The 22657-nt window shown below is 40.0% G+C and overlaps 1 protein-coding gene across 5 annotated transcripts in view; it reads right to left on the bottom strand.

The window, feature by feature from the left end:
• The window catches only part of LOC101848369 (male-specific lethal 1 homolog), a 22450-nt gene extending 1719 nt beyond the window's left edge, over nt 1-20731 (bottom strand). The window contains exons 1-8 of one of the 5 annotated variants that reach the window (XM_005103095.3): nt 19578-20095; nt 15042-15228; nt 13679-13824; nt 11757-12133; nt 9684-9745; nt 8207-8274; nt 3936-4060; nt 3388-3460 (exon numbers count right to left, since the gene is read on the bottom strand). In XM_005103095.3, the coding sequence (XP_005103152.1) occupies nt 3388-3460; nt 3936-4060; nt 8207-8274; nt 9684-9745; nt 11757-12133; nt 13679-13824; nt 15042-15227 (1037 nt within the window). In that variant the 5' untranslated portion in view covers nt 15228; nt 19578-20095. Of the gene's footprint in view, nt 1-3387; nt 3461-3935; nt 4061-8206; nt 8275-9683; nt 9746-11756; nt 12134-13678; nt 13825-15041; nt 15268-19577; nt 20096-20134 lie in introns of those variants that run through there. The other 4 variants (XM_005103093.3, XM_005103094.3, XM_005103092.3 and 1 more) reach the window with 4 other exon arrangements.
• Between the last annotated feature and the right edge of the window lie 1926 nt (nt 20732-22657).

Consider the following 22657-nt stretch of genomic DNA (forward strand, 5'->3'; position numbering starts at 1 on the left):
ACAGACAGACAGACAGACAGACAGACAGACAGACAGACAGACAGACAGACAGACAGACAGACAGACAGACAGACAGACAGACAGACAGACAGAGAGACAAGAGAGGCATCTCACCTGTATACCCAGATAAAGAGGGACAGACACTTCACCTGAAGGCCGAGATAATGAGAGACAGAGAGAAAGATAGACAGACAGACAGACAAACAAACAATAAAACCAAGAAAGACATCTCACCTGAAGGCCCAACAACTGATTCTCCTTCTCCAGGTCCTTGAGAACCCGACTCATCTCCTCCAGCTTACGCTCCAGGCTGCGGTTCTTGCTCTCGATGCGACTAGCTTCCTTCTCCCTCATGGCTGCTCTTTCCTCCAGCTCAGAACATTTGTTACGCAGAGAGTTATAGTCTTTCTCAAAATCAACAAGCTGTGCTCGGAATTCAGCACCTGCATCAGGACAACAGTTCAGTAAGAGTTTTACGGCACTTGCCACACAATTAGGTCATATGAGTGCCCAAGATTAGAGGTGTCACTAGAGATTAACACATAAAGAAAAGAAGGGGGAGAGATAAGGATGACGACTGTTGGATAGGAAAGAAAGAGAAAACCACTCCAGAGCACCCCTTAACCACCCACTCAAAATAACAAGAGATGGGAGAGCAAAGTAGAGCAAGTTTGATCGATCACCTACACAAATCTTGACAAGTCCAGTTTGGTTGCAACAAGGAACTGCCAGAAGACATCTATTCAGAGAATTAGTTCCCCTTAAACCATAGAACAGGATCCTGAAAGTACAATATGTGACCCTCATATTTATATCAATATGATGGGTGCAAAAATGTATTTGAGCATTCAAACATCAGTAATATGGTTTCCACAGCTTGTTGTCACTGGTCAAGTATGGAATAGAGCTCCATATAAAAGCAATCTATTATTATTATTATTAAGTGAAATGCAGATTAGTCACTTCATAGACTGATTCTAAATGTTTTTTTACAACAACAAAAAGAAATATCAAAGCGCAGCTGGTGTCAGCTCAAAATACTCACATGACTGCTCATAGTCGAGGATCATCAGCTGCCTCCTCCTCAACCGTTCATCCAAACACAAGCCAATATTACAAATGGTCAAGTCATCAGTTGGGGTGACCAGCTGGTGAAAAGAGAACTTTCTTTTTCACATGTCTACAAGGATAAAAATAAAATGTGCATACTGTGCAGTGCCACGGACAAGATAAACACAAGCAAGCCTTTTTTATCAGTCATACATTTAGACTAGAATCAATATAGCGAGACATTTCATTCTCTTTAGGATGATAACAAAATCAATTATTTAAAAGATCCATGTTCAAAGATCAACATGTACAGATTTAACAATGTGCAGGTCCCAAAGAACAGGAAATGGTCAGAGCAACTAAGAAAACCTGCCTATCTTGGAGCTGGTTGTAGCAGCAGCTAGGTATATAAGTATGCCGGGGGGGGGGAGGATAAAGAGAAATGATTACAGCACCTCTTCAGAGATAGTCAGTAAAGCCACTGACTCCAAAGAAACTGCTCATGACAATAAAAAATTAACAGGACTAAAAGAAAGGTACACAACAAAAATAGACCTGCATGTGAGCCTCAACCAGATTGTCTGAAAATTTTGCGCACCCCCCCCCCCTCCCCAAAGAGCTTTTTTGTCAATTTTGTGGGTGTCATAGGAAGGACTTCTGAGTAACGAGCGACCACCCCAACAAACACAATAAAGAAAGTGACCTAACCCTACCCCTACCCCAAAAAAGAACCTGCAACGGGCCCCATGTAAAAAGGCCAGCACAAGTCCAAAATAAAATTTAAAAATTTTTAATTAAAAACCAAACACAGACCTGCCACTCTATGAAATCTAAAAATCAGGATTTCAGAGTTAAAAAATCAGGATCTGGTGAAAAAAATCGGGATCAATGGCAAATCAGTCACAAGGAGCACTGGGAAATGGGGGGGGGGGGGGTCCCGGTTCCCTTTTATGGGGCAAGCACGCAAGATAAAACTTTCGCAGAAATAAGTTCCCATTGGGCCTCAAAGTAGAGGAAAAAACTGAAAGAGAGCATGTCACATGTACTCGAGTCTGAGCTGGATAGTCATAGACTGGGGGAGCGCAGGTTGCAGAGATGCTGAAACTCTCGTAGTCTTGACAATAGCTTACACTTACACATACATGTAACTCTAATCATCCATGCAAAAGGCGCGCATTTCCATAAAGTAACAATGTTTGACTTCAATCGCATGTGTCAGGAACCCCCCCCAAAAAAAACCCTGCGCCAAGGTTGTTCATTTACTATTATTTCCTTAGGCCTATTCCTTCATCCTCAATTAGTAGCCTACACGTATCACAGCAAGCACTTTAAGCCGAATGGAAAAAAAAATACCCCCACCCACTCCCCCCGGGCGTCCCATACTGGATAAGTCCCGAAAAACACCTCGACAAACGCGACCAGTGTGAATGAACTTTGTTGACCTCGATAACCCGCGGTCCTCGACACACGCGCTACTCACACTAGTCACACGTACGAGGTCATGTGACGTGATGTGAACGAAAGTTTCAAAGTTCCACTTACAGGTCTTGATGATGGGCCCGACTAACCAGAACTCGGATGAAGCTTGCTTAAATTTTAAAGCAAAGGCAGAACAACGAATAGATTATTTTTAGGCCTATGTCATAATTGTTGGAGAATTCTGGGTAAGAAAAGCGAAAGTAGATCTAGAGAGTATCCAAATCGGAGTTAAAAATCGATACTTCTTCGAAATAACGGGCGTAAGTCAACTAGGCCCCTACTGGATCCGGCATTGATGTTTTAGAAAATAGCGTTCTAAGTTTCTGCCGATAAAAAGTCCAAGCGGTGCTTTCAAGCAAAAGATATTGCAGAAATTTTTTCTCTCTAAGAATCGGACGCAACAGACGTAACAACAAAAAATCAGGATAGTGGCGACCAAAATCGGGAGAATCGGGATGCTCGAGATTTGGGGCAAAAAATCGGGATATTCCGATTAAATCGGGATGAGTGGCAGGTCTGCAAACATAATTCCAAACAGCTTCTACATACTGAACTTGCTGGCTTTTGGTCATTCACTTGATTCAAAATTAATGTTACCAGTACACCAAGCGCTCCTTAACTTTTTTAAAAGTAGTATACAAACTTCAGAAAAGGCTATTTTTAGTATGTATTTACCAAAGAGAAAAACTGACCTAAACTTGAAAAAACCCAAACAGAACACTGCATGATTATTGCTTTAAGATTGTAAGAAAAATTAGTTGTTCAGTTAGTGCAAATTCAATGAACACAGTCCAACAGTTGACAAAACACTACTGATAAGTCAGAATAAAGGTATGGGCACAGAAAGGGCTCACTTACGCTGGTGATACATAAGGTACAGGTTGACCAAACGCCATGACCGGTAATGACTCTGTAACTTCAATGTGTTTCACTGTGAAAAAAACATTAACAGTTTTTTAAATATTGATAAGAGTGAGACAGATACTAAACACATAAAAAGCATGAAAAAATGAAATTAGTGGACCTGCGGAGAAAGACAGCGGGCAAGCATATTATAGATAAAACTTTTGTTGTTCCTGAAACAGTACATGAGAGAGCAAAACCAAACTAAAAATTTGAAACAGTTCTGTTCTCTCTTATCCCATTCCCTTTGACAAAATTGGTGAAGGATTTCGTTCATACTGAAAAGCCCAAAAGGGCTTGATACCATTTCAAATTTACATAAAGGTTTGAAATTACATAAATTATTCTTTTTCATTCCTTTCCCTTCTCATTGAAGCACATGCCTACACAAGAATTTCTTTGCAATAAGTAATTCAATTAATCACTTACTAAAAAATACATTTGAAATAACACAACAGAATGTGTACTAAATGCAAGATGCATCGAAACATTTTTTTACTTACAATCTTGTACAGAAGGCAAAAAAGTCTCCACATCAACTTCATCCTGACTTGCCCTCAATTCATCCTCCTTTTGTTTCTGAAGCTTTTCGAACACACGCAGTTCCCTTATTCTTTGAAGGTCCCATCTATTGAGCACATACACAAACAAAAAAGGATTAGTAGAGACACAAGCAATGAGACAGTTGAATCCCTCTGATCAATCCAACTAGTATCATATTCCGAGCTGAGCTTTTGTACCTCAATACGAAACAATATTTATTTATTTCATCTTTACCCATAGACCTCTCTCAATGAGTAAAAAAGAAAAAAAAAAGTATAAAGGGCAAGAAATGCTAAGCACAAGAATTTTCTATTTACCCATTTAAACAAAAAGATGAATAAAATATCCTAAAATTTTAAATGATATTGTATACATGTAGGTAGCGTAAACACGGCCTCGCGGGCACTCGCGGCCTTCTCACCGCGTGGTATCAGTGAAATCGGGGTAATTCCGATCGCTGTTTCTTCGCTCTTTCGCTATAAAACACCAAATGCCGTACACCTTGTAAGAGTTCAGCTTTTCCTCGTTACAATGGTGTAAGTTGTTTATATGTCCGATTATTAGGAGCTGGAGAATCGCCGGCGAAAGCGAAGCCCCTCGCGGTCGGAATGCGTGGTCGGCCGGTTCAAAAATTGACAGGCGTGCATTCAAATGCTTCGCGGAACGAGCGATGATTAAATACTGTCTCTTCATTGGTTGAGAACTGTAGCGCTTTAAGCGGGCTTTCCCGTGTGATATATTTGGCCTTTGTCGTTTAAATAGAAAGCTTTTAAAAACGCTGTCAAAATGTTTAAAGATCACTTTTTACCCAAAATATGTAAAATACCGGCTTAAAAAAGGTATGAATGAAAAGATCAGTATATTTCTATTAGAATAAAGTAATCAGCTTGGAATTATTTTACATCAATCCTTCTGCGAGACCCAGAAAGCATGTGACCCCGCACGCGGGGTACACTACAGTATAGGCCGACTCGCTCGTCGCGGGGGCGCCGGCGGGGTCAACGCTCTGTGTTTTTGTCGAAATAAAGACAGATCATCGTGTTTGAAGTGATAAAATACATATTTTATAATGATCTCACAGTGCTGAAAAAAATTAGGCTCCATACATTTGTTATAGTGATTGTACTCTGTTAATTTGGAGATGTTTAGTGCACTTGGTACTCTTTTATTGTCTGTCAAACATGGGGTTGCAGCCAGTGACTCTTCTTCTTCTTCTTCTCGATCGCATCACACTTGAAGTCTGGTATCTGTCATAAATTGGGCCGTCCTGCTCAGTTCATCTGTCGGCCCGTATAGCTTCTCTTGCAGCGTCAGTGGGGTTGGCCACGTTTCCTGTCTCAGGGCCCTGTGTGTCTTGCAGTGCTGAAGGATGTGTTCAACAATTTCAGTCTTGTGTGCTGTGTCCTTAGTCTGAAGACAATCACTTGTTCTTGGCGGGACAGCTCATGGAAGTCATCTGGTGTATGAGGTGCTTTAAATAGTGTATTTATAATAGTTTTTATTTCTGTGTAATTAACGCTGTTGTCTGGTTGCTCTTTCTGTGCTCCTAGTTTGGTCATCCTGTCTGCCTGCTCATTTCCTAAGACACCACAGTGTGATGGAATCCACTGCAGCATGATCCTCAGACATGGGATGTCCTCAATTTCTTTTCGTAGCCTTGGTAGTTTGCCAGAAGTGATTGCCTGCAGTACTGACATGGCATCTGTTAGGAACACTACTTAGTTTTGGGGGTCTACCAAATTCTTGATGATGTTTGCTGCATGCAGACATGCCAACCACAGAAAACCAAAACGAGTATTGGGAAATATGAAAATGTGTATTTTCAGGGGAAAATGTGTATTCTCCACGACCGACCGACCGACCGACCAGTAAAATGTTCAGGTGTCCAGCAATATTTCCTGAAAAAATGTACTAGCTCACCAGCTCGAAAAAGGGAGCACACACGCGTACAATAAACATGTATTCAGTCAACAATATGTTAGTGTTCAATGTCGTACTGGGGTTTTGTTTGACTTAAGTATTTCAGTCTGTTATAATATTTTCCTCTCATTATTATTATAAAAAATGAATCCTGTTTTGAGCGTTCGGAAGGGCCTAGAACAAGAACTTCCACTATCAAGAACCAGTCAGGGTGTCATGATTCATATTATGAACTGACAGACTCAAATTATTGCTCAAACTCAGAGAAGAGCAATAACTTGAATGGCTAAAGTAAACCCGTGCACTGTGAGAGTTGTAACAACTGTGGGAGGGCAAGATGCAGTGACAATGAAAATGTGCCCGTCTTGAACAGGAAAGCTACAACATACACAGTACGTATAATTTACTATCACCCATCTAATGACACGCGAACATTTTATTTCAATAACACAGACTTGCAAAGTATGAAAGGTCCCGATTCCTCACACGGCCTGCACTAACGCGCGCTTTGCAAAGAGCTCTAATCAAAATTCTGAAATTTGCGCTTTGCAGAGAGCTCTAATCAAAATTCTGAAATTTGCCTCCAAGTTTTTGCCCTCTGGTGTTGCCTTCACACCTTCTCCCTCCCCCCACCCTCGAGTGTATAAAAAAAACCCAATAATCCCCTCCCGTAGTCCTATACCTGGCAACGCCGTTACTCCCACCAAACACGGTCTTTGCTCACACGATGCCGCATTTACTTATGACGCGAATGCGCGCAGGTTCATTGACCGGTCACGATGGCGAGCCCGACAATCTAAAAATCGGACGATGCTTGTATTTTCTTTTCTTTTTTTCCTACAAGTGACAGCACAGAGACAAGTTCGAGAAATTTTATTTGCACAGCAACACAGCGTTTACCCAGCACAATCTGCATGTCGCAAATAAGTTGTGTTATCAGTCTACCGCAGGCAAACTTTTCGGTGGTAACGAAAGCGAAAGTAGATCTTGATTTTCCCGATCAAGCCTCGGTGTCATATACACTTCCGTCTGCCGCCACAGCCGCCTGTTCGTGTGAAAGTGAAACGTACTCTCGGAGGAGGAAACGCTAAACGAATATAATATCACAATCGTGACTGACAAAAATGAACTTACCTACCTTATCGGATTTGGTTTTCAAATATTCTAGTTCTGCGATACTGATACTATTTTGACAAAAGATGGGACTTGAGATAATTAGGTTTACTCGCCCAAACTGGATCTCGTATTTTTCGCATTCCAGGATGCATATTTTTTCATGAAAAGTTGTATTCGCATACTTTCGGCAAAAAATCGTACTAAAATACGTAAAATCGCACTGGTTGGCATCTCTGCTGCATGTATTAGAGCCTCCGTCTCTGCCCTGTAGTTTGTACAATGTCGCCCTGTTGGGACTGCCTCTGCTTGTCGTCGTCCATTTGGGAATTGTACGTACACTCCGGCTCCTCCTCTTTTCACAGCATCAGTGGCAGATCCTTCTGTATAGATCCTTATCCATGTTTCTCGTGGGTATCTTTGTTCAAGCATGGACAGGGTGAGGGACTTCTTGCTCAGGTCGCTGTGGTCATCTTTTGTTTGTGTTTGTCTTTTCCCATGATGGTGCCTCTGGGGTGTGGTTCAGCATGTTCACTGTGGCTGGTAGATGGTCCTGTAGATATCTTTGGATTTTTCTGCTTTCTCTGATGAAGTTGGACCTTTTTAGTCTTGTGGTGTTTGATCTGGCTGTTCTTGTGTGCAGTATATGATCCTCCGTAGCTGTGGCCTTGGTGTACTGTATGAGGGCCTTGCATTCCCATCTCCTCTTCAGGGCCACTATAGATGTTGTTTGTTCCATCTTTTCTATAGGCGTTGACCTCATTGCTCCAGTGATTATTCGGAGAGCCTGGTTTTACACTTTTTCCAGAGTGACCAGCCAGTGACTGGCTTTAACAAATTTGATCAAATTTTAAACAACTATCATTTTCTTAAAAATTGACTGAGAGGTTAAAGAATGGTACCAAAATGCTCAGTGGATATAGGCCTTTCAAATGGAACAGATAAATTTGGCATACAGCTACTTTGAAAATTTAGTTTCTGGTACCTAATACATGCACATTGTTTGCCCCTTAGCAAAATGTCACTTTAACAACAAAACACTTTCAAACAGAAAAGACAAGTCATGAAGGTGCCAACACACACAAAACTGTCACATAGACAAATACATCAACACGCATGGGAATTTTTAAGTCCCCTCATGGAGAAAAAAACAAACAAACTATGGTGTATCAATAAAACTAACTGATGCACAACAAACCTTTTTCTCCTTTTCTCTTCCATTTCAAATTTTTGATGTCTCTTGTAGTATGCCTCATCTGTAATATTCTGGAGAATATAAAGAAACAACAAAAAAACACACTATAATAAAATACTCGGTGCTTGCACATTTGTGGGAACACTGGCCTTCAAATACAAATATTCTATCATTCCCCTTCAGAGCGTACAACACAATATTTTAAAGATGCTATCCAAATACATTTAAAGAGCTAGAACTGACTAAAACATTATAATAGCAAACAAAAATATCGATAGAATCTATTTGTTAAATTACGAAAGGGAGAAATCAACTTGATGTAACAGTTTTAAGAAGTTCTAGTGGCCAAGTGGTCAGTGAGTTCAGACTCAAAATCATATCAAGTAGAAGTCAGTGACATGGCGCCCAGGTGGGTGGTCACTGGGGTGTGTTCTTGAGCCAGACACAATAACCTTGGCTCAAAAACAGGGCACTTCACAGTGGATGTCAGCAAACACATATTCCTACCATTATCGGTATTTGTGTGATAGTGATGAATTCCTGTAAGTATGAATTGCAATTGCCAGTGTAAACAAATTTCCCCATTGAGATGTATAAAAGTAATATTATATAAAATACTCAAGAGGCGTCAGTTGCCTAGTGGTTAGGCTGCCGGACTCGTAATCGTGAGGCTGCGAGTTCGGGGGTTCAAGCCATGGGCCCGATGTTGTGTCCTTGGGAAACACACTTTACACAAATTTTCCTCACTTCACCCAGGTGAAAATGGGTACCCAGCTATAGACGGTGAAAGATCTTGTCAGTTTGTTAGTGTTTGAGCGCTTAACCAGCTGCTTGCATTGTATGCTTCCCGGGAAGCTGAGAATGTTTCTGAGTGTTCTATGGTCTACTGGGGTAATAATATAGTGTAAAGCGCACAGAGCTTGCTTTCAAGTGGGGACAAGCGCTATAGAGATGCTACTTATTATTATTAGAATTGTATGAATTTTTTTACAAAAACCAATCTGTGGTTCTCGAAGTTTGTCACTTTTCAAGAAAATGGTACCCGGTACCCCAGGTTCTGACATAAGCCCACATTAAAATCATAAAATTCAGTATCCTTATTACCACCTGAGATGTCAACAGATTTCTTTGCAATCTTCACCATCCTCCCATTAGAAACCAATACTTCATTGGCAATCCTGATCTTGAAACTTTTTTTTAAAAAGCAAGATATCTTCAACATCAGTTCTCGTTTTGCAATGACAAGTACATAACATTCATCATTCATTCGTGACCGCATATCATCATCAAAATGGCATGTCCCTCATTACATACTTACACCAACAAACAAGGAAAATGTCTCATTCATAACACAACAACACTTAGTAATTATTTGAACTTGTCAAATTTCTAATTTGTGAGTTTAAAAAACTGTTCAAAGAAAACAAAACTGCTTTAACACATGAAATAAAAGAAAGCAATATCTTCACAAGAGACTCACCTCTGTGCCCTCCAACTGGTACATGTTCGTCAAGGGTTTCAGTCTCCAAGATGGGGTCTCAACTATAGAAGTAAAACACAAGTAAAGTGGATGATAACATTTTCTTAGCAACAAGATACACAAGGACTACACCAAGAACAAGTATGGTGAGAATTAAATATGAAGATGGTGTTACAATCATCTATTTATCATAAAATACTCTTTCAAAAGAAGTCAATTATATTTCTACCTCACACAAGGCCTTGTCAAGGTATTAGTAAGTATTTAGCAAAAAGGACAAAATTTACATCTAAATAAAGTGTTGATGCTTTGTTACATCAACGCCACTTTCAGGACATTTTCACATTGGTCACCTTTATTCTCACCCCGGGTGAGAATAACCCATGTCTCGCTCTTCTCACCCAGGGTGAGAATAACCCATGTCTCGCTCTTCTCACCCAGGGTGAGAATAACCCATGTCTCGCTATTCTCACCCCCCTCCCCTGGTGAGAATAGCTCCCACAGCGCTGTGGGCATGAGGCGAGGACTCCCCCCTGACCTCTCGCAGGACGATAAAATCACCTTAGCCCTTGGTGGCTTACCGCATGCGCATGCAGTTGGGAATAAATAGGCTAATAATAATGTAAAAACATTTTTCACCTCTCCAGTTAAAAAAACAGGCTCACTACCGACACTGAGCGGCATGTGGGGCAGGCCGGACCATTCGTTGTCTTCACATTTAACGATGACTGGCCTCTTTGCACACAATACAATAATACATTGTGGTTCAAGGAACAGAGAGCGTGTACAAACGTAACAAGACACGAGCATGAGACCATGCTATTGCACGACGGTTGAAGGGTTGTAAATTATTCAGACCAAATGGACGAGGGGGTTAAATCGTGTTAACTAGTTTAATCATTTTAAGCAATCAAAGCTCTTTTCTTCACTTTCAGTTTTTTTCTTTTATTCTTTTTTTTTTCTTGCCTCTTCTGTCCCCTTCATCTTCAACATTTGGAGTTTGGAGCCTAAAAAGAGCCAGAGAGTCAAATAAAATTCTACGGGGCAGGCGCGATCCAAGAGAGCCAAATTTCTGGGATTCGGCTCAAATTTGACAACCCTGACTGTGGCTAGATCTAGATGTATGTCTATTCGGACACAAACACGATCCTGTAGAGCATTAGCCCCGGTAACCTCAGCCCTGATCCCTCTTGGGTCATTTCCAGTAAAACAAGGGAGGGGGTGAGAATAGCGAGACATAGGTTATTCTCACCCAGGGTGAGAATAACCACTTCCTTTCACACTACAAGGAGTGGAAAAAACTCAGAAAGGCATAAGAGTGGGTTTTTTTCAGATTATACTCTCTCACTGTTGACTACGCTGACAATGACCTCATTAAGTGACATCAACAGCTGTAATGACATTTGGTATACAACAGATGCTAATTGTAGGACACATACAAAATACAACAGTAGCATCTTTACTTGTTTTTACAAAAAGAAGCACAGAAGAAACCAGACAATCAGATCTACTGATTTCCACTGCATGTCATTCTAAAACAGACATATAACTGTCTGACTTCTATTACCCTTCAGCATACAGTACCACAGAAGATAATCCAGGGATGCCACTCAACTTTATTGAAAACAGCTGAAAAACCACATGCCACGGTCTCGCAAACATATGATGAATATCAATTGGAAACCCAAAGGGTGCTGAGATTAGCGCAAATCTTCCGGGGGGGGGGGGGGGGGGGTTCTCCTCGTTATTTGAACTTATGGCGAAGTCTTCATTTTTCCGTTATTTGAACATTTGACGCAAGTTGTTGAGTGTGTGGGTTATTTAAAAATTCTTTTGTTTTTTTTCCAACTAGGGATTCTATCTCAATCTCAATAACGGAATAGCGGGTCAGGATCAAAATACCGGAAATACTAGAAAAAAGCGGAAAAGAGGCATCCTTGATAATCTGTCAACATATCGTGTAAATTAATTGTACATCACGACCGATACATGTGCTGCCTCAGAAGTAGGAAGCAAGTGTCATCTTTCAGACAATTAAAAGGTAGCCAGTCATGAGTATGTTGCTCCACTTACCGTCCAACTGTGATGGTCTCTCCGGTATAGTGCTGGTATCCACACTTGCGAATACATGTTTTGGGTAATACAGATGATATAATGTTTCAGTCTGCATTATTGGATAATCTATTATTTTCTCCTCTATCTCTGAAACACCAGCATCTTCATCAGACTCATTTTCTTTCTCATTAGAGTCATGGTCAGAATCTGTTTGATCATCTTCCTCATCATCTGAATCAGCAGAAGACCGATTATCATCACTCTCCTCTTTCTCTGAGGCTGTCTCTGCAGGAGATAATTCGAGTTTTCGATGTTTATGTTGTTTCCTTTGGGAAAAGTTTGATTTGGTCCCTCTCCTTTTCCTTTTGAATTCTTTTCTTGACACCTCCGATTTCCTGAAGCAATGAAATAAATAAAAAGAGCTGCCTTCTTGGTGCAAATAGGTTTAAAATGAAGAAAATCATGAGCTGTTAGTAAAACAGTACTAATTCTGACTTTAAAAAGCAATAGTTAAAATATAGACTGGAGTACACTTAAGCGTTCTCTACAGATTACAGCAAACAACTCACCCAACCTAAAAGAAGTTTTAAAATGCAAAAAGAAAATCAGTACAAAATGTGTCATAATCAGGTGCTCAAGAAGTTTGGTCAAGCGCAATCATAGGTGTTATCTTAAAGTTTGTTTATTTGTCTTTCATTCGATTTAAAAATATATACATCTATCTTGAATAGAAGTCGAGATATATTTGCGATCGAAGAAGGTATGGCTTGGGGCTCTCGTGGCTTAGAGGTTAAGGTGTTCGCCTCTCATTCAAAGGTCATGGGTTCGAATCTGGGTAGCGACGGAAAAATGTTCTTCTCTAAAATTGTCTCCTTTCACTTCCTTTCCTGTTCTCTAGCCATATTCTGTTGTCTGCTTTCATCTCCACTTTCTGCCTCCACCCATTACCTCCTTTGCCCCCTCCTCTGGGCTCCTGATACTTTCTACAGCCTTTCTACTGCTTTTCCTTGGCTCCATCTTACTGCTTTCTTTTAGCCACACCTCTGATCTTCTGGTAGGAAAGATCTACACAAAGCCTTCTCGGACAACGGCGAAAAATCTCGAAGGGCCAGTGAGCAAGTTGTGCACGTTAAAGATCCCTTGATGGTCTAAAACCGAAAAGAGTAGGCTTAGGCTGCCAGCCGCGCAAAATACAAAATTTCCTACCAATTGAAAATGTTAGGTGTGTCCCGTGCACTCATATGACCTTATACAGTTGCAAGCGCCATAAAACATCCCCCCACCCCCAAAAGAAAGCGTGGGTTGCCTGATTTCAAAGGTAAAATTAGGAACAAAATGGCCGTTAAACCTTGGCAGTTGCCATAGACTGAGAGTCCTTGGAAACAGAATATGTACATTTTTGTGCCATTAATCAATGTTTTCTGGTAATATCCTCACATAAATGTGGTTTTAAATGGATATAAAAGGTGTTGATCCGAAAAACACAAAAGTCCATAAAAATTGCCAAACCCACAGAAAATTGTTGGTATCTTTTATTTCAGTATTTGGACAAGCACCTGATTTCACCAAGATGTCTCATAAACTTACTTTGTCTGTAAGTCATTCGTATGGTAGCACAGAAAACTAGTTGGAAGTCACAAACACCGCTATTGCAAAATAAAGTGTCATATTAACCTTTTTAACTTTTGATCCAAACAAGATTAAGATTCGGATTAAGCAGATTCTATTGTGATTGTGCATATTTTTCTGATGTTGCGAAATAAACATATTGATTGACCATATATTAGACTTCTATGACAGCATTACTTTTCTAAGTTGATAGCACTAAGTCATCAGACAAACAAAGTCTTAAAAAAAAATATATATCAACAAAATGCTTTTTCATCTCTCAACTCATGATCTCCAACAGTCTGTGCATTTTTCGCATACTACAGACTCACCCCTTAGGAACACTGTTAGAGTGGGTGGATCCACTGACTTTTGCCATCGCATCATCCCCATTCTTGGTAGAAGGACCTTCCTGGGGTTCCTCTCTGTGCTTCAGAATAGACATGCGTCTCTCCATTCGCTCTAATCGACATTGTAGCTGGAATATAAAGAAATTAATGTGATAAAATTCATTATTTCTTACCTAGACCAAAGACAAGCAATCAAAAGGAACGTATTATATTGAAAATTTGGGCAAGGGTACTAAAACAGAATTTTTTACACAAACTGAGACCGAAAGAGAAAAAATAACTTTAAAACGAAATGTTTCATTTCAGTGTCTTTACAAGTTCATTGTAGGACAATACTAATTTTGCATCACTTGCACATAAATTTGAGTTTCTGACAGGGTGAATATAAAAGTAAAAGCCTTCTGTTAGTCTTGAACAAATGACTTCAGCCGTTTCTGAAAGAACTATTGCACTTGATACTTGACTGCAGGTACATGATGAGGAAGCTCTCATTTCTCTCTGCATGCTGATTCTTCTTTTTCTGTGCCTTCCCCTGTTAGACATCAGGGGCAGTCGTCTGCTGGTTCTTCATCTGGCAGTGCAACGGATATCATGTATGAGACCGATTTTCCTACTTCGTTAGGCCCCATGCCCTCAGTTTCAATTTCAAAAGTCTCTATACAATGTATTATTATTTATACTCACGAGAGCATTTTCACTTTTGGAAGGAATTCATTTTGAATTTTGCTCGGGCGGTATCCAAAGCCCACTCTCATCAATTTTAGGACCACAAGGAAACTTTACCAAGCATAACGTGCACTCAAGATGTCTAAGATTTTTTAACCTTATATTATATAAGAATTAAGAAGGCTAGATATTCAATCTTATCTACCTGAAAGAACAAGGGTTCGGTTGAAAAACAGTGAAAAAAAGAGCCAAGAGTAGCTTTTATTTAATCAAAAAGATTTAGGAGTGAGGGAAAGGGAAGCACAGGAGGGCCGGACCAAGGAAAGAGGGAGAAAGTGGAAAAGAGAGCAGAAAATGGGACTAAAGAACAAGAAAGGAAGGACAAAGGAGAAAATTTTAGAGAAAACTTTTTGTCTCTGCAAGTTTTGAGCCCTGAGACTTTAAACCGAAATGACAGGTGAACACTGTATCTTTAGACCACAAGAGCACCAATGCTGATTCTAAAAACTAAAATCTTTTCAGACCTCAAAAATATAGCCAGTACATGTATCACTATCAAATTTATCTAGTTAATGATTCTGTATTCTGTACAGAGTAACAACTGCACAACTACATTCTCTTTTCTACCAGGCCAAGGCCACATCAGTAGTAAATATTATATAATATAAAAATAATTTACCTGCATGAATTTTCCAAATCCAAACAGAAACTTCATGACCACTATCCAACAGTTATGACTGTACTTAAATAAAGTCTCAAAATGACTATTATTCACAAGTTTCAACAACATTTGATGAAGTTTTTTTCCAGAGTTTTCAGCCTCGTTTTTCGAATCTCTGTTCATGTCCAAGTGATCCAGATCCATTCTTCTTTATGAAAATGATGAAAGTAACATCATCACTCAACTGTCATCCCGTCAACATAACACAAGTACCAAATAAACATTTTTATTTCTGTTATCAAATGTAGCATAAATCAGGTTTTTAAATCAACAGATCTATACTAACTACACTTTTATCATAGCATAGCCTGTAGTGTCACAGACCTGTTGACCACAACAAAAAGCCAGCAAAGTTGATAGTTTAGCATTATACTAACACTTTCGTTTTATGACTTTTTTAAACACAACAAATGACAACGTATGCATTAGGAAGCATACAAAAACAGTCAAACTTTGAATAAAATCCATAAACTCCATTACAACTAAAACTGAGGGGCAACAAGTCTTTGAATAAAAGATTAAGATAGATGATGGTTTCAAATTTTTTTCAATCCCACAATTTCTGTCAAAAACTCGAAGAGATAATGCTGTGCTGAACAGACTTAACAAATCTGGGATGGGGGGGAAATCAGGCCCCGATTGATCATATTCAGGCATAGTGTTTATTTGCCATACCATGACAGTATTTCAGCCTGAACTAACTGGATCCATTATTCTTCACCATGATTTTGTTTTCTAACATTCTGCCGACACAAAGGACAAAACACTAACTATACAGATAGATTTCCAGCAATTTTAACTTCAAAGTCGTCTGCTATATATATTTTTTAAAACATCAAACTTTTCAGCTATTTATTAGGCCTACTATAAATAGCAACAGCAAGACAACTGGGTTTTTTTCCATTCCACAGTACAACAATCTTAGATATTACAACATCAAAAGAGGTGATGTTTTGTGATGCAAGGCAGAGCTTTTTACTAGTCCGTTTTTATAAGTTTTTTCTTGTACAATTTGATCGTTTTAGTGTTTAATAAAATAATGTTACGCCTACAAAGGTTGATCTAGTTATGCTACATGTAGCACAGAAGAAGGCCTAGATCTCGACAAAGCAGTCTATCCTATTACGAAGGAAATTTCAAATTGTAATGGGATGTTACTTACTTCTCAGACCACTCGGACATTTAAACACACGACAAGCATAAATACTCAAAAACAGAATTAATTATTCGAAGTGGCTAGCCGAGACTGCCAGTCTAGCCGTACTTAGATCTAGGTTTGGCCCTATCGACTCAAGCCTGTTAAGTACACAGGTCTCATTAGATTCTAGATCTAGTAATTATTCAGGTTCAAATACATGCAAGTCAGTAAGGCACCTTTTGGTTTTGTCTGAAATACAAATACTTTAGGCATTGCAAACTAAAAATTTCATTTACAATTCAGCCATCAAAGTACGGCTAGCCTGACAGTCTAGCCGTCCTTAAGTACGGCTAGCCTGGCTGTCTACCCATAATTAAGTACGGCTAGACAAGAAGTCTAGCCGTACTTATCTTAGGCCCTATTAACATTAGAAAACAGGAGGTTTAAAATACATGGACTGTCATTAAGGCACCTGGTTTCGTCTCAAATACAAATACTTTAGGTACTGCACACTAAAAATTCATATTTACTATATTCAGTAGGCCTATTTTTTTTCATTGGTCAGTCTAGCCATCATATTTAGAATAAGTACGGCTAGCCATCCAGTCTAGCCGTACTAAAAGTGCGGCTAGACTGCCACCGTCATTAAGTACGGCTAGCCTCTTCCTTAAATATTTTGTGGAAGGGGACAACAAAACCTCATTATTTAAGATAAAAGTGCACAGTTTTATAAGTCAAATGTAATAATATGGCCAGATGTATTTTTGTAAGCTCACACAAATACAATATATCAAAACAATGAGACCAGATTGTGTGACAAGTTAACAAGCAAGCCAGTTTGCCATTTTCTTTCCTTTGGAATTGCTTTTTATTAGGGAAATTTACCAATGTTTACCAATTCGAAGTGACTATTCGGACTCGAGTCCGAATATTAAAAAAATGTTATTCGGACTCTGATTCTTGTCCAGCATGACATCACTTCCGACTTCCTGTGACTCGTGACTCCGGCTTCCGGTCCTGCCTCAAGCTGGGTAGAGACCGCGATCACTTCGGGCAAAAAGGCGTTTTGTGCAGGAGCCGAGTTTTTATCTTATGATGAATTTGAGGGCGGGCTGAAAAGTTATAGCAGTTCTAATAAATGTTTATTGTCAAGAGGTCATCAGAAGCATTTAAAGATGGCTCGTTAGCGTGTGTCGGGGTCGGATGGGAGGCCTGCACACGTGTAGCTGTGTGCGTGTCAAGGAGGGGGTTGGGGGGGCACTATCGGTCCGGGCGTTGAACGTCGCATACGCGTCAGTCTTTTTCCCCCTGGCAACTAATCATTATTACAATAATAAGCTAATCTTGACGTAGATCTACGTAATGAATTGTGCGCTGGTCTATGGAATCAAAAGTTGCCGTATGCTCAGCTCTACACAGCAACACAACTTTTTCTTGGTAAACAATCGAAATGACACAGGCTTGTGTATTTGAACGAATCGGTCTTTTTTTTTTTAACAGCTCATAATATCAGGTGCCAGGTGGTCTGCTAATCTTCAATTTTACCATTTTCTTCAACAAAAAAAGTGGGAAACATGGGGGGGGGGGGGGGGCGTATCAATGAGGCGGCGGGCATTGGATCGGCAGAAAAAGTGTGGGGGGAAACTAAAAAATGGCGGAAAATTGGAAGCACTGAACGATAGACCTATAGAACGAAGACACTTCCTTTTTCCAGACCCGAGCCCGAATAACATTTTTTTATATTCGGACTCGAATCCGAATAAGAATTTTTTTTATTCGGACTCGAGTCCGAATTATAATGAAAAAATGTTATTCGGACTCGAGTCCGAATAACCACGGCCTTACCAATTCAATACAACCCATATTGATTATAAATCAACAAACTTAAGATTTTCCAATCAAAAGAAGAAAAAGAAAATTGAATAAAAATGAAGGTCTCCATCTAGACCTACCCATCCAGAGTTCATCCAGTTTCACACAGCCCGAATCGCGTTCCCATTCACCCCCTCCCATCCCTACCATGTCTAGCCCTCGCCCATCCTCTTGGCTTTGGGGCCCGTGAATATTAGGAGGCACACTAGATCCTGCAATACAATGTCTTAGGAATCGAGGATGGGCCTTGTGCTTCGCGCGAGATGGAGAGAAAGGAGAAAAATTCTTCGCTTTTGGGGCCGCTAATTGCTTTTATTTGGTTATCGCTGAAAGCGACTTCGGTCTGTTTGCAACCTCGTTGGAGCTGATATAGAGGACAAAAACGAGGATTAAGGATTGCCTCGTTGGAGCCGACTTCTCGTTCAATGTGACCTCGTTGAATGTGACACCCACTGTACTTGTACACTACAGGCTACAGGCCTTTTAGTTTTACAGACTTTAGACACCTTAGACTTGAAAACTAGATAGTTGACCTACTAAGTACTAGACTAGATTGAGCAACAGTGTCATGAGAGAGAAAACAAATGTAAGAACAAGCCAAATTAATACTGGAAAAGATTGAACTTTGGTGGACCCAACTCAGAACGAAGCCGCAACTTAAACTACTTTTGAGCCTAGCTTTGCAATGAATGGTCCACTCTTATGTTATTGTTTAGCATTTATGTGAGTGGTTTTTTATTATTATTATTGTTTCCAGGGGCCCTGAAACCTCCCACTAACAGGGGGGCAAGCCCGCCTGAAACCCCCCACTATTCAATATTGTATGGCTAGTGTACATTGATACATATGATATGTATACATGTAAACACAGTCGGACTGTCAGTTTGCTAGATCAGATCTAAATGAATTTCCAGTGATTTAGAAAAGAAAAGTTGAAGTTAAAGCCAAGTTTAAAATTGAAACCCACAGAAAATCAAAATGAAACAGTTCGAAAACTATTACTATTTATTATAATAACTAAGCGAAAAACTATATTAAACTAGATCTAGGATGCTATCTGCTATCATGCAGTAAACCAGCAGAGTAGAGTGCAGCCTGCAGCTTGTGAAATGCACCAAGTGAATACAACAACACAGGCCAAGCAGGAAAGTTAGTTTCATAATCATCACATCCTTCCATTTTCACATTTTGTTACACACAATTTCTTGGCAAAAGCCTGCCTGACCATGCCATAAAGGTTAGGTGTACCGTGTAGCAATGGTATGCCAAGACTTAGTTCTAGATCTAGATCTAGTTGATCTAAATCTAACACCAAAATAAAAGACTGAGGGGAATTGCTATTAATTGCTTGAAAACCCAAGAGAAGGTATTTTCAACTTATGACAAAAGTACAAAGAAAATTGACAAAGTAAGAGCAGTAGGAGAGTAGATCTAGAATCTAGGCTTTGACAGAACAAGGTAGGTAAGTCAAAAAAATTCAGTACAATTACGATCTCCATGTTCTCCTAAAGCTACATGACCAGAGACAAATGCACATGACTTCTTTGTTCATTAGGCTATCCATAGCGTGTCAAAACGAAGCTATGACCGCGGCGTCCATAGTCCATGGATCGTGGATTTTGTCAACACAAGCAGAGGCAGCACTTTTCTTTCTAAACAAAAATACTGTGTGATTCCTCAGTAAATGAACGAGTCTCCTTTCCTCCAAAAGCTCCTTGAAGTATACTAAGATCATGCCAGTCACTGTAGAAGTAGTTAAGATGAGAGGCTATGTTTACAACTAGGCCTAAACCATGAATCTCTGTCCATCCCATCGATAGTTGGCACGAAAGTGCGATAGGCTAGCCCGACTCTCCACTGTGACTGACTACTGACGCCAAACGCACTCCGCATCGAGGCACCGTCATTACATTTTTAGTGTTCCACATGACACACTCGTCACGTGACCCCAAGTTAAAAATAACCAAGACCTTCAAATGGAAAATTCTGGCTCCATACCATCACTTTTCAACCTCTTATTAAACGATTCATGAATACTCACTGCGTCTTTTCCAGTGATTAAAGCTTGAATTTCCTTATCCTTCTTGATCAGTTCATCCTGTTGACATTGAATGAGCTCTGCTTGAGTCAGTAGCAGATCTTTTAAACGACCCACTTCCTCGGCTGCCCAATCGCTCGAAGTTGCTGCAGAAGCCATTGGCACTGCGGAAACAGCTTTGTTGAGGGTTCGCGACTGCTCTGTCCCATTGTTTGAAACACTACCTGACTCACACTTGTCTTCTTTATCACTGTGTGCATGAGAATTCAACATGGTGGTCTGTTTTACTTCATCCTCTTTCTCTTTGGCATACTTTAAACTTTCTTGAATCGCTAATGACAGTTCCATATCAAAGTCCCCTACGCCATTCAAAAGAAGGGATTTCGAAGCAACTTTCCGCCTCGGAAATAATCTGCCCTCTGGGCGACACTTTGGTTGAACGCCAATATTAGACTTCATAGTAGAACGTTTCATTTATATCAACTAGAGTGGCTAAGCAAGTACACAGAAATCCAACACACATTCAAATTTTCGGCAGTAACAGCATCTCAGATTTGGACTGAACTCGTTTGAGTTGTTGCTATTATTTTTCATGTGCCCGTCTTCCTTCTCCTAGATCACTGAAGAGTTCTCATAGATCTAGATCTATGGCCTTTTGCCTAGCCTAGGCTAGGCCTTGTTGAAAACGAAGCAAAAGACAGTTGCGGGCTTGGCAAACACGTTCGTTTACCATGCCAAAAAGGAAAAAAACATATTTATTGTGTTAGAAAATTAAAAACGTATACCTTGCTCACTTTTGTATGTCCATATTTGAAAAGAATTTGCTCATTTATTAATATGCCAATGCACATGAAACGCTGAGTGGCATTCAAGTAGACTGGCGACCATCTAGATCTAATTAACGTCGAGATTCCACAGTCGAACAGGCCTCAAATTATAAATGCAGAGGGAAATACATATACAATTCTTATTATAATATAATAAACGTATATGGTCATTAGGACAAGTGCATCGCTAAACTCTTCTTTTTTTTGGGTAAGTGTTTTAAGACGCTCACAACTGCATACGGATACATGAGCGCGTGGGACACATTAAACTTTTTCAGTTGGTGAGTTGGTGGGGAATTTTGAATTTTGCCCGGGTGACGCCGAAGCCTGCTCTTATCAAATTTAGACCACCAAGGGATCTTTAACCTGCGCAATAGACAGTGAACGATCTTGTCAATTTGATAGTGTTGGAGCGCGTGAAATCCGCAGTTTGCACTGAATGCCGTATGCTATTTATTCTGAGTGTTTTCAGGGGGTCTGCTGGGGTAATAATAGATATCTAGTCTAGTTGTAAAGCGCATAGAGCATGCTCTTAAGCATGGATATGCGCTATATAAATGCAATCATTATTAGATCTATCATTAACTTTGCACACAGGCCCTCCGAGATTTTTCGCCCTTGTCCGAGGAGACTAGGTGTAGATCTTTCCTACCAGAAGATAAGGGGTACGCAGCCGAAAGACAGCAGTAAGATGTAAAGAACGCCATGGTAGTGTAGCAATAGCCTGCTAGCTTGCAGTGCAGAAAGAGTCAGGAGCCCAGAGGCGGGGGCAAAGGAGGAGACGAAAGCAGACCACAGAACATTGCAAGAGAGCAGTAAAGGAGGTGAAAGGAGACAATGCTAAACTCTCCATATCGCACAGTCTAAATTAATTATCTTTTAAACCAGGGGTCTTTGTCTAGAGCTCGCGATCCGTTAACCAGTTGGCACCTCGCGCAGGTCGATACAATTTGATATATCTTATTACATGTATTTGGAATCAAAGTTTAGGTTTAGCCTAGTACTATTGGTGCGTTTTTCTCACGTGCATCTTTTTGCCGGGGTGTTGCCCTGGGGTTGGGTTGTTTTGGGTTTTTTTTTGGAGAGGGGGGTCTTTCTTTTTAAATAAATTTATGGGGAACCATAGTACCGCTCAAGTTCTGTCTGCTACACAGAATTCTATACTTAGTGTAGAATTCTGTGGTCTGCTATTATAACTATGATTGAGACGAGAACATAGATTATAGCCTGCTTCAAATTCGCCTATCCGTGTGATCTTTGAAAAAAATATTGCTCATGTATTAATTTGCCAATGCGCACATAACTTTGCATGACACTGACACTCCTGTAGGCCAGTGCGACCAGACAATTATTATTTTTTAAAATATTCATTCAGTGATTTTGAATTTTTTGTTTAGAAAATATTGATTTAGTAATTTTGTTTTAGTTTAAGTTTCTTTATTTTGGGCCTTATATTAAACGCCGCCCATTGCCATGGGTACATTGACAGGATCACTACCAAACAATAATAAATTATTTACAGCCAACCTAACCTGCAAATTGCTCATTTTGAGACAGCGACACCACTCGGCTCCCACGTTCGTTGCGAGCTTCCAGATTTGTCGATTATCCTACTGTTAGATCCGCGCACCAAAACCTACGAAAATTGAACAGACTGTTGTTGTTGCTTTGTTGTTGTTTTTGTTGTTGTTGTTTTGGG

Source organism: Aplysia californica, unplaced genomic scaffold (genome assembly GCF_000002075.1).
Source record: "Aplysia californica isolate F4 #8 unplaced genomic scaffold, AplCal3.0 scaffold00358, whole genome shotgun sequence".
In the NCBI taxonomy this organism is placed as follows: Eukaryota; Metazoa; Mollusca; class Gastropoda; order Aplysiida; family Aplysiidae; genus Aplysia; species Aplysia californica.